At 34.3% G+C, this 17,690-nt stretch overlaps 1 protein-coding gene across 8 annotated transcripts in view; it reads right to left on the reverse strand.

The window, feature by feature from the left end:
• Nucleotides 1-2,683: 2,683 nt before the first annotated feature.
• LOC149790726 (uncharacterized) overlaps nt 2,684-17,690 on the reverse strand; it is a 239,247-nt gene continuing 224,240 nt past the window's right edge. For all 8 annotated transcript variants that reach the window (XM_089972776.1, XM_089972780.1, XM_089972775.1 and 5 more), the window contains 4 exons: nt 17,171-17,233; nt 15,312-15,509; nt 12,090-12,205; nt 2,684-8,938 (listed from right to left, as the gene is read on the reverse strand). In XM_089972776.1, the coding sequence (XP_089828902.1) occupies nt 8,725-8,938; nt 12,090-12,205; nt 15,312-15,509; nt 17,171-17,233 (591 nt within the window). In that variant the 3' untranslated portion in view covers nt 2,684-8,724. The remainder of the gene's footprint in view (nt 8,939-12,089; nt 12,206-15,311; nt 15,510-17,170; nt 17,234-17,690) is intronic.

The following is a 17,690-nucleotide window of genomic DNA, read 5'->3' on the forward strand; positions in this document are numbered from 1 at the left end:
ATTATATCTGTTCAGGCCTCCATTTATTCCGTCCATTGATTTCATATTTTAGTGAGCATTCGATCAAGGCTATATCACCCTGGTCGATCATCCTCGAGATATCGATATCCACCATCAAAAGAAAATAATTCACCACAAAGCTGTCCACTTTAGACAGCGCATAAATTCCATAATGACAACATGTAAATAAATTTCAGTTACAGTACATGAAAGTAGCATAGAGGTATGCCAACAATCTCTCCAATGTTGTCAATGCAAACAACCATCTTACACCGGTCCCTCTCTCAGAAGTTATTACCAACCGTAGAGCACCACCAGAGTGACCTCAAAATTGATCATGGGCAATCGCGTGCTTGTAATCGAAACAACATTGGCCCTTTCCATCAAATCAAGAAATAAACTGCGATTATAATTTGCCAAAACTTAAAACTATATTGGGAACTAATTTCGATTATATTGTACAATATAGTGGCGGAAGGAAAAAAGTCCAAACAGCAGCATTGTTTATAACCTAATAAAAGTGCACTCCGCTGGTAATAAATCGCCACCCCATCAAATTAACTTGAATTCGTGCAAGTATCTCCGAGGTTATTTCTCCCCTTGACGGATGTGGCCTAGTAAAGTTCCCATTGGCGAGCTTATTTTTTATATATTTTTTTTATTTTTTTATTTTTCTTTCAATTTGTTGTTGTGTATATCTTTCCGATTTCTGCTTGAGCACCTCTGCTCACTCGTGGCAAGTAGGTTATTGATCCATACCCATCTTTACTATATCCCTTATATAAAAAGTCACATTAGTTCAACGTTGCTTCTGTTGAAAAAAATCAGCAGTATAGATTGTAGCTAAGTGAACATATTCGCCGCTTCCTTGAATGGTAAACATGAGCATGCGTTCAATTAACTGCTTCTGGCTACGGCTGAATAGTGTCAGAGACAGAAACATCAAGAGCTGTCCACATCATGTATCTAATGCCTATCAGAGATCGTATAAAAATAGATCTTGATGACGTCTAAAGAAAATATGTAATTCAAATTGAAAAACGAATGTCTGAATACAGTATATCAAAAGACATTGAAAGGTAAGTGTGTGTGTTTTGGATTTTTAACAATTTTTCAGTCAATTCGCTACGATGTCTGCAGTGTAGCAGTTTATGCATACAAGCAGCATCATGTCCCACCCAGTCACATTATCCTGACACCAGGCCGACCAGTCCTAACACTAACTTCTTAATCCTGAGCGCCAAGCGAGGCGGCTGCTAGTACCATTTTTGTGTCTTTGGTATGACTCGACCGGGGATCGAACCCATGAGCTCCCGCATCCGAGGCGGAAGCTCTAAACACTAGGCCACCGGACAGGTCTGAAAGGGTAAGAAGAAATAGATGATTTATATATATAAAACAAAATGGGAAATGAAATGCTTTTGATTGCCAGTTGCTGCTATTAGTACCTACAAAGTGTAAATAGGTCACTAAAACACCTGTTATCAGCACAGTGAGCAAGAATACACGGACAGCGTGACTAACGACATGCAACAAGATACTCTGTTGAGTCATAGTGTACAATAGATAGTTCCCGAATGACGTCATCAGCCGCCATATTTGTGGTCAGCGGGCAGATTTACCGTTGCCTTTATATGGTGTTTGGAAGTCGAAATAAATTCATTGAATCTCAAGATACTTTTACGAAAATTTACATAATAAACAGAATGCTAATCAAGCTTTCTGGTAGTATCCACATTTGTGATTTATAGGTTGACTGTGCTTCAGCGTGCCTTGTTAAAAATGGTAAATTTTGGTAATCGCACTTAGGAGAAATTGTCAGGTTGCCCATGGTTCAGGTAAAATCGGCAGAATATCGTCTGCAAGTGATGTAATCGGGAAGCATCTATAGCCAAGTTTGCAAACGTGATATCTTCACATAAAATTGGTTTAAAAAGAACAAACAAACGAAAATATAATCTATACAACCATTAGTAGATGCCTTATTATGCAAATTTGATGACGAATGGTTGAAACTCTGGAGTACACTGAATGAACTTTCGGGAGGTCTTTGCACCATATTGACTAATCAATACCAAATGCTTAAAATTGGTGATATGTGGTGACACAAAGGGGAGGTAATGCAAAATGGTTATTGCCCTTTGTCTATATGGCCATCCAACAAAATTGCTGAAGAAAAACTAAAAGGTATTATTTTACCATAATGGTTCAGACCAGTTCCCTCCTATAACTTGATGTCATGATCATGTAAGCTCTACCTAATTCCTGCCTTGATATTAAAAAATTGTCATCTGCATCAACAACTGTGTTGAAGCATGACAGGGTCAATATGTATATATGAAAGTTATGTATTCATAAATGTATACGTATAGTAGCAGAGTAACTGGGGTTTGGCAGGGAAATATATCCCTCTGGAAGTGTCAGAGGGACCAATCTAACCATCCCACTTATCATTTAAAATGGTACGCTTTTCACTGACAAATACAGAATGCTGGTCATTTTAAGCAAAAGAAGCCACCACTTCTCAATTTTTTCTACATACAAATTCTGGATCAACCTCAGTGTGCACAAAAATTAGCGCAGAATAATCTAAATTCCTTATTGTTGACACTGTCCATATTTTATATATGTCCAATTTTTAAGATAATGGCGTGCCCAAGAATTAAATCACAAGTCAAATAAGGACTTTTTAAAAAGTTCTTTATTGTTCTAGCAGATTACTGGGCATTTGGCTGCAGACTGTACAAAACTTTGTTATCTACATACAAGATTTAACTACATTACAGCATCCTTCTACACTCAGTTGGAGTTTCAAATTTCTCCACATATACATATGACATTTAAACTTATAACACTATCATTGGCACATACTGTATCACATGACTTGTGTAACAAACCATGCAACTATCATGTGACAAAATCATGTCAGACTTCAAGCTGTAATTGCTCTATTCATAGATTCATCATGAATTTCCTTTGGTATATGAACATTTTTCAGAGAAAACACAGCGAATCCTTAAACCAACACAGTTATGTCCCATTTGAATGACCCATTTTTTTTAAAATGGGAATTATCTTTAGAAATCAACGTTCATAAAGACACTCAACTGTGAACTTGAAAATGCACATCGAAAATACTTGAAGAATTTAACTCCTGTATACTTTATATATGCAAAAGCAGGATAATGATGTATGCTGAATGAATGAAAGCAATTACATGTTTAATTAGATTGATAAATAACTTGATTATAAACGATCATAAAATTCAAGAAAAATGTTTCATGCAAGAAAATACATAATATGGGGTAAAAAACGTATTATTTTGATATGATGTGCAATATACTGGAAATATTTGTCATTAGGTGTTTATGTGTGTCAATACTGCAGCAAAAATATACCATTCATTTATTTTCTGTTCAATAATTTTTAAGGTTAAATTTATGATTCATTAGTTAAAATATACAAGTACATTGAATGGAATTGAAGCTATATTCAGTGGGTTTAATAATGTTCATTGTGCATTGTTGTGCTGACATAAAATCTGTTTATATCCCTTTTACAATAACATGCATGACCACTATTTATAACGTTTAATGATTTAATTAAAAATATCTTCATTTTATAATACAACTTTAATTTAGTTATTCAAAACAAGGATGCTCATTTCTTAAACAAAATATCCCGATCCCAATTCAAACTCACTTATTTAAAGCCAATAATTCTTATAAAGACTTCAACAATGATTTATAAATTAATAATGCAAGATGGGTATTTTCAAAAGAACTGCTATAATCTAAAGATAAATCCAACAATTGGCACACCCACATCAAGTTCACAAAATTTATTAGTTGAGCTCGTTGGCTAAACATGGGAAGATGAAAAGTCTGTTACAGTTTGGAAGGCACAAATAAATTTCACGCATAATTCTACTGAAGATGAAAATCAGATTTTTGCTTATGGACTCTTTAACACTGCCATATCCATCCTCAATGAACAGTCCATTTCCCCAGTGTAATAAATTTGACAAATCTGTGTTAAAGAAGCTTTTACATGATTATAATAAGAATGTATCCCATTTTTCAAAAAGTTGAAAATGCTGGACCCTAGAGCTTATAATTGGACAGAACACTGCATATGTTTGATATACTGATACCTACAACCTATTAATGGCAAACGTCAGTAGAATTTCAACGTTTTGAGTAGATTTATCAATTTTTTTTCTGCAATTGTAAAATTTTGATTGATAGAATGGTTTGCAAAAGCTGCATTTAACAGCAGATTTTTGTTGTTTGTCAGGTTACATTTTCTGATCCATTAAAAAGTATTACAAAATTGTGAAATCCCTCAAAAGACTCTTTTTTTTATTTTCCTGGCCCACTAACAAGTTCTTATTGTCCTGACAATATGAATGTATTGGCTGAATATGCTGGCATTAAAGAAAATGTGAAACATTGTAGTATATTTGAAAACATCATTCCAGCAAAACTATATATGTATTATTATTCATCAATTAACTGTATTGCTTTACTGTAAAACACAAAATCAAACCAAATGTAAGTGGCACATCAGCACATGCAACACTATTTAGTGCCAAGTTCATGTGAGCAAAGTGTTTGCTGACAGTTTATTGGCAGTGGTCTTGGCATATGAACCCACTTACTAAGAGCACCATCCTTCCATCACTTACAGAATTGTTTAACTTACAGTGTGAGTGAAATTGTCACATGTGTCACTGTACATACTAATATATTCTATACTGGCCCCAGTAAGCATTTGTTGTATATTTTGTAAATACAAAAAGCTTAAGCAAATTATAATAAAGGTACAACACTTAATATGACATGGTTTAAATTGTCCCTTCGTTACAACACTTAATGTGACATGGTTTAAATTGTCCCTTCGTTACAACACTTAATGTGACATGGTTTAAATTGTCCCTTCGTTACAACACTTAATGTGACATGGTTTAAATTGTCCCTTCGTTACAACACTTAATGTGACATGGTTTAAATTGTCCCTTCGTTACAACACTTAATGTGACATGGTTTATATTGTCCCTTCGTTACAACAGTTGACACTCATTTAACACATTTTTCACAAATGCTAGGAATCACTCAAATTTGATGTGCAAACCATGGTTGACTCTCTATACATGAAAAGAGTGAAACAAATAATTACTCCTGTGAGTCAAATTGTTGCTAAAATTGCATGAAACACATGATCCCAGATCCCATCATGCATCTGTTTGATATTGTCCCACATACACATCCAAAAGTACCCTTGCTACTCCAGTGATAAATGTTGTTCCCACAAACTTGAGATAACTTGAATTAAAAAAATCTGGACTCTTCAAATTCTGCTTAATGTATTTCAAAAATAATACTGAACCAAAGAGATTATGTATGAACAACTCCATGAATTGAGAAAAAGAAGTCACAATGACCCACTTTTGATCCAATACTGTAGTATTCTTAAGGTAGACATACTTACAAAAATTGGATGAATATGAAACTTTGAAATCAAGTTTGCATGCTGGTAAAACTAAAATTCCACTTCAAAGAATAACCACAATCCCAGTGAATTTTCTTAGAACTGTAAATTAATAACCAGTGTGACCACATACTGAATAAAATCTTTTATTCTCTTTTCAGATGCACTGTGTTATCTTTCAGACAGGCTGCCAATGGAAGGACAGACAGATACAATAGATATAAAAACAAACAAATGCACACAATCATAGCTACCTTCACTTTATTCAGACAGGACTAAGAAATCGCTATTTAAAACCCATCCATTTTTGAGAAATCAAGTGTCTCACTTATGCTTAAAAAAATACAAATACACAAAGTACTGTACTCTGCATAAAGTCAAGGGACAATCTGACCATCACATAACATTTGACATGATAGCTTTTCCAATGACAATTTATATTTCATGATTGATATTCACAATATAAGCCTAAAAGATTCATGAAATAAAACAAAATGAGGGATGCAAGCACATCAGTGATAGAAAACAGAATGCTAGAAATAAACAGAAACAAATGCAAAGATATAAAACAATCTGATGCAGATATATTCTACTGAAAACAAAACTGTTAATGAAATGTGTATGTTGCCATGGAGATAAGTCCATTCTGTTACTAATGATTGTTACATAATACTTAAGTAAACTGAGAACTTTCCAACAACATAGAATCAAATTTTGATAGAAGTATAATAGAAGCAAAAGTGATTCCTTTTCATTGTTATACTGATGTAAAAACAGATTGACTTCAACACACAAACTGTATTGATTCTTTTATTTAGTATGCATAAAAGAGAAGCAGTTCCAAATGATGTATAAAATTGTGCTGGGAATATAATAGCTGCTTAACATGTCCCAAATACACTGTGCAATGATAGAATAAAAAAAATTACAGATCAATTAACATAAAGTATATATAAACAAAAATAAAAGTTAATTAAAATGAAATAGAAAAGAAACAAGGAAGCGAGTAAATAAAAACATGAGTTTTGAAGAAACTAAAATCTCTCACGGATTTGTTGTATTATGAAACTTCACAATAACTGACTTTTTGGGATATTTCTGAGAAGGATTGCAAGCTATATCAATATAAACTGGCTAAACTATTGGGTATGTAAGTGGTCTAAAAGCATGTCAGCACAATCCAGGCTAGACCATGCCTGTCTTGATTGCAAGTGAACATAGGGTGAAATGTCCTTTCCTTTAATCAGTTACTGACTTGAGAACTAGAATTCTATTAGTCACTGCTGACTATTAATCAGATCTCAAGGTCAAAAGAGAACTATGGGAAATTCTTGATCAATTTGGATTAAAAGCGACTGTGATGTAACTGGACATTTTAACTTCACCTTATAGAATAAAGTTGCAATGTATTATTTAAACTTGCAACTAACTGATGTCATTTTGTATCAATATAATAAAATTTTGTTCCAATCTCAAAATTTGTAGATAACATGAAAGTATTTTCTTTTATGAGGAAAATAAACAGACCTCACCAGAACTGGTACATCAATTCAAACGTCAAGCTAATGCATCATAAAAGCTGAAGCAGAAGAAAAAAAATACACAAACTTGTGAATTAGGTATCATTGTTCTTGTCTAACCTTTCGACCCAAAACCACAAGTCCTCAATACTAAGGACAAACAAAAATATATTCAAAACTTTGTCAAATCTATACAGTATTCCTACAGCATATCTGTGCAGTATTTCCTCCGGCAATGTTTTTCGTACTGCCATGTAGGTATGCATATTGACAGAATGTGTTGATCTGTCAGACACAAATCGGAGTTCACACATCCAGAAACATTAATGTGTCATTCAGTGATAATACTTTATTACAATAATTTATGTACATTTGGCATGGAGCATTAACACTAACACTGAAGGTTGTATGTGTGCGGAAAATCCACTCTGAAAACCCAATCGATCAAATTCATTTATGAATGCTCTAAAATCAGTTACATCATAAGATCATTTACTCCTAAAAACACTGACGCTGTATATCAGATCCATTTACTTTTATAAAGGTTTTGAATTTCAGTTTAAACAACAAAATTTAATGTTTTGGCAAAAATATTATTTTACACTCCTCAAAACATGGGCCTTAACTACTTTTATTTTTTTCTCCCCCTCATTAATCAATCCAAGTTTGTGACTGAATCATCAAAATGGTTAAAATGACATTGTCAAGAGTTGCGTATTTCACTGTTGTTGATAGTGCCAGGGGTGATTGTTCTTACTGATAACAGTTCTCCTCTTTTGGTTTGAGCATGGATTCACAGATACCTCCTCAATGTGGCAGTGTTTTGCCTCCTCACACACACATACACACAGATGCACACACAGATTCTGCATTTCACACTGCAGCTGAGGCATTACTTACAATAAGCAATAAAATCTCAGGCAATATATTATAATATGGATAAGAACTGAAATGATCCAAATGTCTTTCAGAAAATAAAACTATGATATCATTATAGAGAATACAAGTGGAGTTTGTCAGACCATATGTTACCATTCTGAACTTAACAACAATTAAGTCAAACTCATGACATTGCTAGTAAATTAGTATTTCTAAAATTAATAAACTCCAGGAATGCAAATAATCAGATATATTCCAACACTGATTTTATAAATTGTAAAAAAAAAGCAACAATTGAGTGCAATTAAATTTTTTTATACTAATTCATGAAAGACACATGGATCATTGTACAGATAACCTTATTAAATGGTAAAACAGGTATTTTATACTACAGATGGTATGGCATTTCAGAAGCAATATGTACAGTGATCGACTGTAAGCGCTTAAATCTTACAAGATCAGTTACTAGATGGCTAACAGTTTGCCAAGTATTTTCCTATGTCATTCATCATTTTCAAACTAAACAGGCTTCTCGATAAGTTTGATTGACATAGTTGATTTGTCCCAACTTATCATTATTTGTTTTGGTATAAACATTTTATACTTGTTCTAAGTTCATTAGACATATGTAATAAGTCTGTAATGTTTCTAAGGCATGGATAGGTTGGTTAAACATTCTGCAGTGAGCTTACATGATACTTGTTAAGAATAATTTGGATAATGATGAAACAGTTTATCACAGATTATAACTGTTTTGTTTATTTGTATTACTTTTCAGCAGCTCGTTGTTTCAGAATCACATGTAGCACTATCTTTCAACATGCAACTCTGGGTTTCACTTCCTTAATGTTTCTTTACTGGTATTCTCAATACACAGCACAATAAACTGGTTATCACAACTGTACTCCTCCAATTCAAGCAATTTTCCACTCATCAAAGAGCTGCCAAAACCGGAGCTGTATTTACTCTTAGAATGCCAGCCATTACATGTCTTCTCACTGATTCTATTTCCTTTTGGATCCGAGCCATGCCAGATGACTTTCTGTGGCCTAAATTAAGGGAAAAAAAGAAGATTCAAATAAACTGTCTCATTTGATAACACTAATGCAGTTTTTTCTTAATTACAATTAAATTGTTACTGCCTGATTCTCAGTCTGTTATTTTCATGCAAAAAGAAACAAACATAAATGTTTTCAACAAAATTATAGATATAATTTGTTCTGTTCAGTCACAAGGTCACACTGTGCTGCTTATCTTTTATTTATATTTTTATTAAAGCCTCATGATCATAAAGTGAGAACTTTATGTTTATCCTATTCAATAGTTTTTGCAAATTAGGCCTCATTAGTAATACTGAACCCTATAGGACTCATTAGTGATACAGAAACCATTAGGACTCATTAGTGATATAGAAACCATTAGGACTCATTAGTGATATGGAAACCATTAGGCCTCATTACTGATACTGAAACCATTAGGCCTCATTAGTGATAATGAAACCATTAGGACCCATTAGTGATATGGAAACCATTAGGCCTCATTAGTGATATGGAAACCATTAGGCCTCATTAGTGATATGGAAACCATTAGGTCTCATAGGTGATACAGGAACTTTTAAAAAAACGTTCAAACGTTCAACTGCACATCAAGCAGATGCAGGTGTATTTGGGTTTATGAACATTTTCTCATGCAATGGATTTTTCCTGGGTTTGCAAGAGCAAGATGGCATTTAGCAAATACTAGAGGTGCATACTATTACTGATTAATCACTATGTACTCGTACTTCGGTAGTTTCTATCAGTAAGGAATGTACAGAAATTCCCAAGTAATCTTGTTATGAATTTAGTGACATAAACAGCATGTTCTGAATTTTTTTGGGCAAAATAATGAAAAAGAAATATTTATTGTAATTTATATTTACAAAACAGTTGCTTTTGTCAGACACTAATCTTGAATTTTAATCACATATCTGATCTGTGTCATGTATTCCAACATGGGAGCCAAATGGAATCGTATGAATGATGTTTGGGCCAAATCCAACTTTTAAAAAAATAATTGGATCCAGAAAAAAATAAGACTGCAAATCATCCAAGATTTTCAGTTTTCTGTGAATTTCACAAATTTTCTCAAGTCCTCTGAATATTTTCTCATTTGTTAACCTTTACCCCATAGAGAGTATAGCTTTTTAGCCCTTCAATATACATGTAGCAAAGTTACCCAGTGCAGTGCACTATAAATAGAACATCTGTTACCTATTCAACTCCATACACATAGGCCTGCCTGTAAGATGTTCAGCAGTGTAGTATATGTTACCTTTAACATCAACTTTAAGCAGTTTACATTTTGGGTACACATATTGTGTATAGAAAGATTTAAGAGTAAAATCTGATCATCATAGATGTATAATTATTTTTCACAGAAGAATTTTTTATGTGCTTTAAAATCTTGAGAGAACTTGTTCACGGTCAAGTCAGTAAAGCTGCGTGACAAACTGTAGTGGCCATTTATCACACTCGAAATTTACAAGTTCTTTGTCTGTATTTACATCAATAAATCATCTGAATTTGATAACTTATAAACAATAATTGCTGCCTACATCAATATCAGAGCTTTTACTTCAGTTATTGAAGCTTTCATAGTTGTGATTCTAATCATGAAAACTCAAGTAATGAACGAAATCCGTGGCCCCTCCATGTTGGAGAGTGGAGAATATGACCCAGTTACTTTAAATAGCAGGTTTTGACTAGATCTTAAACAGTGACCACATGATCTAATGTAATGGTCATTCACACCAATGACTGTAGTATCTAATTGTGAGTTTTCCCTGAAGGTGGCACTATAAAAACCCGCTCAAATTGGCTGATGTTTACAGCAGGCATTAAAAGGAGCTTCAATGAGAATGGAGTAGAGGCATCCAAAGGCGCTTGCATGAGGTAATGGGTTCAGTGAGTGTGTTTTAGGCTTAAAGGCCCTCACTGTTAAATATGTTGTCCAGGTGTTGGTATCCTACTCAAAGCTTCCCTCCCTATTATGTCAGTTGTATTGCTAGGAAACTGTAGGCTTCAGTGTCAACACTTCCCATTTTTATCAACAGGCTTTTTAATATTAGCACAATGTCTTTTACTAGGTGCCAGCAGCAGTGTTAGCTTAAAAATCCCACTCTTATTTCCTGATGTATTTTGATGATTATTTGTACAACAATTAACATACGTAGGAAATTCCTCTACTGTAAGGTAATGACCACTGGGAGTAGGGGGTAGTGATTTCATTTTCAGCTTGAGATCTTTATTTTCTTTCATCACAAGTTAATTACTTTTTTCTCATATAACGTAATGGTGCCATTTGGTGTTATTTTCCCATATATCTGTTCAAGCTATAACAGATGGAAATTGAAGACAAAAGTCCCAGACCTCTGCCCCATAACATTAAATTGTTACCTGTAATATAATCGCAGTATATCATGGAACATATCAAGGTATGTTCAGAAATACTGCTGTATACTGCAGTACAAAAGTTTTTATGGTACCCAGCTTAAGGTAATACTGTTCAGCTATACTGTGGAGATTGTTTCAAAGTGAAAACAAAGTACTAGTGTACAGTATCCAGTGAAACTTGACAATAACTGGTCCAAATAGTTTCATACAGTTAAAGTCAAAAATGTGCAAACAATTTGTTGAACACAGTTATATTGCAAGCATGCAACTGACACCCATTTTCCAGGTGTTCAAACACTCAAGTTCAAGCTCAGTACTGTCCTAGAACTGTTGAAACATCTGGTAAATAAGTGTCCATTGTCCAATTCCCACACTTTACTATTGTAACTGTGTGATAGGCATTGATTGTTCACTCCATTTAGATGTTTGCTACATTTTTTGTGAGTATCCACAAGTGCCTAGTCCTCTAATCAACAACAATAAGTAACAGTTTAAGATCAAAGGACCAGGCATAACAACAAATGATGACATATACAACTTGCATCCCAGATTTCTCAAGTTCTATTATAGGTTATTAGGCTTTGACTTACTCAGACAGGTGAGTATTCTTTGATTTATGGTCATTAAAAAAAATATACATATAATTTAACATGCTCACTTGCTGTAGACAATGAAGATGGAGTTACAAACTTTTATCAACATTTTTCCTAAAAAACACATCAATAAGATCATATTCATCCCAGAATGATTTTAAACAAGAACTTACCATGCGGAGTCATACATGATATTTTTGCCATCAAAGGAGTAAATTGCTGTATCTGATCTGAATGCACCTGCGGCACCATTCACCAGGTCATTCCATGTGTTGAAAAGAACCTCATCCTGAAATTTATAAAGTATTTCAAGATTAGATAGCTTTATTCATTTCAAGCCTGTTGCTGAAATGGACAAACAGCAACAGGTGAAAAAAAGAGATCTATTTTATAACAAATATTTGTTCCTGCTAACAACTGTTCTGAAATTGGTCATTTAAAAAAGAATAGTTATGACTCATATTCCATACCTTTTCATTTACATAGATTATTATATACACTACTTTAACATTGTGTGTTCAAGCAGAGCTCTTATATTTCTTATATGACCAATGCAGTCTGTTAATGAAAATGTGGAGTGGTCATGGCTATACAGATTGTACCACTGAAAAGGTCATGACTGAAAAGCTGTACAACTTACAAGGTCATAATCTAAAGGCTGTACAACTGACAAGGTCACGACCAAAAAGTTGTGTGACTGACAAGGTCATGACCTGAAGGCTGAGGCTGACTGACTGACAAGGTAAGGACCTAAAGGCTGTACAACTGACAAGGTCATGACCTAAATGCTGTATGACTGGCAAAGTTCCAGACTTAATTTCTAATGACATATTCTCTTAATGTGCATGAAAATTTGTGGTTCAAGGAAGGAGTTTCAGTTCTATCTGAAGTTCTAACTCCATGGTTTGGTTATGGTGTTTGAAGGTTTTATCGTACCAAGGCAGTTAGAATGAAGTGTCTTACCCATCCTAAACCACAACAGCTCTTGTATAATTCTGATAAACACTGCATTCATCAAAACCTCATGCAATACTAGTAACCTTGGAGTGCAGATATAAAGAGGATCTGATTGCTTTGAATTTATGAACAAGTGGCCGAGTGTCCTAAATAAAAATTTAGGACACCAAACAGAAACATACATACAGTGTTAGATGTCTTTGGAGTCTACTTTGCACCCGAATTCTCAAAATATGCAGAAAAATATTTTCTGTGCATCTCCACAGAAATTGTACAATGGTCTGTGGAAATCAGCACTGGTCGGTTATCTCAATAAAAAAATTATATAAATTTGTGTGGAAATGTTTCTGCAGAGTACACAAAGTAGACATTTCCTGCTATGTGAAATATTTTCTAATTTTTGTCTTTATTATTAATTCTGCAGACCCAAAGGCTCAATGACAGAGCTGATAACAATTTAAGCATGTACTGCACAACAATACTCTGTAAAGTAAAATTACATCAACGTCACATATTTATACATGTACAAAAAACAGTTAAAGAGAACATGTGTATTTGTCCATTCAAGAATCACAGAGTATTTCTTTCAGAGAGTTTTTAAATTCTGCAATATTATTAGCCATAGTATCTATTTTGTGTGTTTCTAAAATCGAGTTACAATTTGTTGGTGATCCATGACACAGATTAAGAATTTTAGAATAAAAGTGTATCACCTAACTGAACATGTACACATACCACAAATGGCACATTATAAGTCCACTCTGGCACATTATAAGCCCACTCTGGTACAGAATAAGTCAACTCTGGCACATTGTAAGTCAGCTCTGGCACATTATAAGCCCACTCTGGCACATTATAAGTCCACTCTTGCATATAATAAGCCCACTCTAATAACTGAAATCTTTCCATCAAAATTATTTTTATTCTTTCAGTCAGTGGCTCTGACATCTGGCCTTGAACTTAATGGGCTTCTTCCTTATTTTAAGTGCAAGCCGTTCATGTAGAACTAGTTATCTTGAAGCAATTTGCCAGATTTCATAGGTATTGTCTCTTGGATATCTCTGTTCCAAATAGAAGTTTTCAATGACATGAACTCTGCCAAAGTTTCACTTTCTTGAATCAGTGCTTTGCTGTCTTCTATGCCGGGGCCCCTGAGTGGCCGAGGGGTTTAAAGCACTCTCCGTTACGGATCACTGTCATCTCACCTCTGTCTGCGTGGGTTCGAGTCTAGGATTCAGCCAATGTGGGTATGTGAGAAAGCTTGCCAGTAGCTTCTTGTGGGTCGATGGTTCTTCACGGGGTTTTCCCAGGTTCTTTCTCCACCATTAATACTGGCCGCCAAGCATAGCCTATCGTGTGCTGAAAAATGGCGTTAAACCCCACAACAGCAACAACAAGTCTTTTATGCCAGATTTTTTTTCTGTTCCAAAATGCCATATTAGGGCTTCAAGTCCATCAATGTTCTAATCTGCTTGTTCAGACATGGATATTTTAATCAAATAAATAGATGTACTTATCATCTCTTGTTACACTATTATTTAATCAATCTCAACCCTTATCTTAAATTAGCACAAAATCCCCCAGTGCTGAATGTTTGGAGAAAATAATTGAAAACTGCACTTCATTTTTAAAATGGCTGTATTTAGAATTCGTAATTTCAAATATTGCTGTATAGGGGGTGGATCAGCATGCTGTCTGCTTGTGCATCCAGTACATCCATCAGTCTCACATTCACTATCAATTTCAGGTTGCAAATCACACACTGGTATTTCAAGTGACATTTTCCCAATGTTCAATAGACTGGTATACTTGAAATTCATTATCATCATAGCTATCATTGCCAGTATTGCAGACTGAAATCATCATCTGAAGGCATACCATTTTGGGAATCAGCCATTTTGAGTTGGCTCAATAGTTTCTTTTTAGCCATGTGACATTTAAGATAGTGTGACAGATGAACATACAGACAAAACCAATGACTCTCTCCCTCCAGTGGCTGGAGGAATTGGGAGGGGTGCAAAAATAAATTCAGTGACAGACTTGTACATTTCTTAAACCATAAATATGGAATTAGCTTTGTCATACTTGCCAGGTTTTAAGCTTATCTTCAAATACACAATAATAATATATCTGTTTATCTGTTATATTTAAGCTAACCATCAAGTTGACAATAGCAACATTTCTGTCTATGTCAAATTTAAACTTACCATCAGACTGACAAAAGGAATATTTCTGTCAAATTTAAGATTACATATACTTTCAAACTAACAATAGGAACATTTCTTTGTTATATTTAAGCTTAACTTCAAATTGACAGTAGGAACACTGTCATATTTAAATTTACCTTCAAACTGACAATAGGAACATTTCTGTTCCTGTCATATTTAAACTTACCTTCAAACTGATAATAGGAACATTTCTGTCAAATTTAAACTTACCTTCAAATTGACAATAGGAACATTTCTGTCTATGTCATAATAAATAATGGATTCCAAATTCTGGTCTATGGATGAGAGGAAAGCTCTGAATGTTTTTGTGAAGCCTGCTTGTTTTGCCTCTCGGAAGCACAAGTTGTCAATACCAGGAAGACCATGGAGACGTCCAGTTTTAGGTTCATTCAGTGCAATCAGACGAAGCTACAAAAAAGGCAGAAAATGTTGATGCATAAAACCATCACTGTGACTAAAATAAAGTAGAAGAATACTGCCAATAGTAAATGTTGTTGATGCATAAAACCATCATTGTGACCAAAATAAAGTAGAAGAATACTGCCAATAGTAAATGTTGTTGATGCATGTTAATGACTATTATTCTCCAATGCAATTAAAAATTATAAGTAGCTTTAAGATGAAAATTAAACCGTGAAAATTTAAACCACAATACTGTGAATGGCACATTATACAACCACTCCATTAACATCCCTTTACATAGGCAGTATTAGGGTATGGCAGGTTCTATAGATTACGCATGAGACTTGATTTAAACTGTGTAAAAAGCAAATTATTTCCTTATTTGATTTACCATGACTATGACCTCTGCCTTTAAGACCCCAGATCCTGTCAGTTGCTTCATTAGCCTAAGCAGAAGCTATCCACAACATTTGGTCATGAAACACACTGTAGAACAAAAGTCATTCTTCAAAACCACTTTTTTAAAACCTAACTGACACTGACCACTGACCTTTGTCCCCAAAATCAATTGACCACTTTCATGCCCTAACTTTCACAAACTTTGGTCATGGTATGTAGTGTAGACCTAAAGATATTATCTAACACCTAAAGATATTATCCAACATTACTTTCTTCCATGGTGGTTCTTTCCGGGGTTTTCCCGGGTTCTTCCTCCACCATTAATACTGGCCGCCATATATAGCCTATCGTGTGCTGAAAAAATGGCGTTAAACCCAACAACAACAACAACAACAACAACTTTCTTCCATCAGTGACAGTGACTTTGATCTATAAATGTATAGGTTTGTACCATATCCCAAATGAAAGATATTCACAACACTTGGTCTAGTTCTCTGATGTACAACTAATATTACTGAACAGGCTTTTTTACCAAAACCTGATAGGCTTCGTCTCATCACAAAATAAAACCACCCACAATCTGGTCCAGGTATGTGACATTGAACTGATATTATTGTGTGGAAAGCATTTTATCATTTCAGTCACATTGATCTTGACCTTTGAACCCCAAGATCGTTAGTTTTCTACCAAAAGTGCAAGCCATTCACAAAGTTTGGTAAATAGAGATGGTGGAGAACTTGGAACAATGTGCAGACACAAAATTGGTATGAGACAGACAGAAGGACAGACAGATGATGATCTTTTATATAGTTATTGTATAGTGTTTATAAAATATTTTTGTGAGATTAAAATGAAAGTTAAAAACGAAAATATGAATTATTCAAACTTTGAAGAAATTCATAAAAAGGATGTATGGAAAACCTTGCATCTCACTGAACAACTAGAAAACAATTTCATTAAAGACAAGGTATATTTTTGCTTGCTTCAGAATTATGCTCAAAAGCTACCTATGGCAGAGAAACCTAAACAATGACCTTTGACCTTATGTCCAAGGTTATGGTAGGCTGGTCGTTGAACTTGTTTGAAACAATGTGATGATATAACAAGCTGTCAGGTTTAACAACATCCATTTGAATTTGTTCAAGTTCTTGTACTAAAAAGCACAGGCTAGCAGAGAGACAACAAAACAATGACAAAAAAAATTAAATAGTGTAATTTCAAATGGCCTTGAAGTCAGAGCAGCTAAGTTAATTCTAGCAAATTCTCACCCTTGGTTTGTCCCTTGCATCACCCTGGAGTGGTAAACTTATGTGTGGGCGGTCTGTTACTGGCTGTAATCAGAAAGCAAAATTAAAAATAATGAAAATAACTTGTTGCAACTATTGCTACCATATTCATATTATTTTTGGTTTTAACTTTTTGTCAGGTTTAAAGGCTCTTTCATGGAGGGTGCAGATAGTGGTACTTATGTCTGACCATTTAGTCACATGTCATCATTATTATGAATGTTATTTTCACTCAATGACTTCTGAAAGAATTCATGGACTCTACACTAATGACTTGTGTCAAATTTTGATTTTCACCATTTCTGACAAAACTAGAAGGCTTTTGCTTCTGCATGCAAAAACTTGTCACTCCCCCCAACCTAAACCCCAACAATTAATGTCATTCCATGATAAGCATACCTGACAGAAGGAAAGGAAATATTAGCAATGTGAATAAAAACATAACTGAGTTAGGAGTGTGATAGAGAAAGTTCCTAATGTTTAAGATCTAAATTTTAGCTGT

The sequence above is a fragment of the Sinohyriopsis cumingii genome, chromosome 10, assembly GCF_028554795.1.
Source record: "Sinohyriopsis cumingii isolate HCF-2022 chromosome 10, ASM2855479v2, whole genome shotgun sequence".
NCBI lineage: Eukaryota > Metazoa > Mollusca > Bivalvia > Unionida > Unionidae > Sinohyriopsis > Sinohyriopsis cumingii.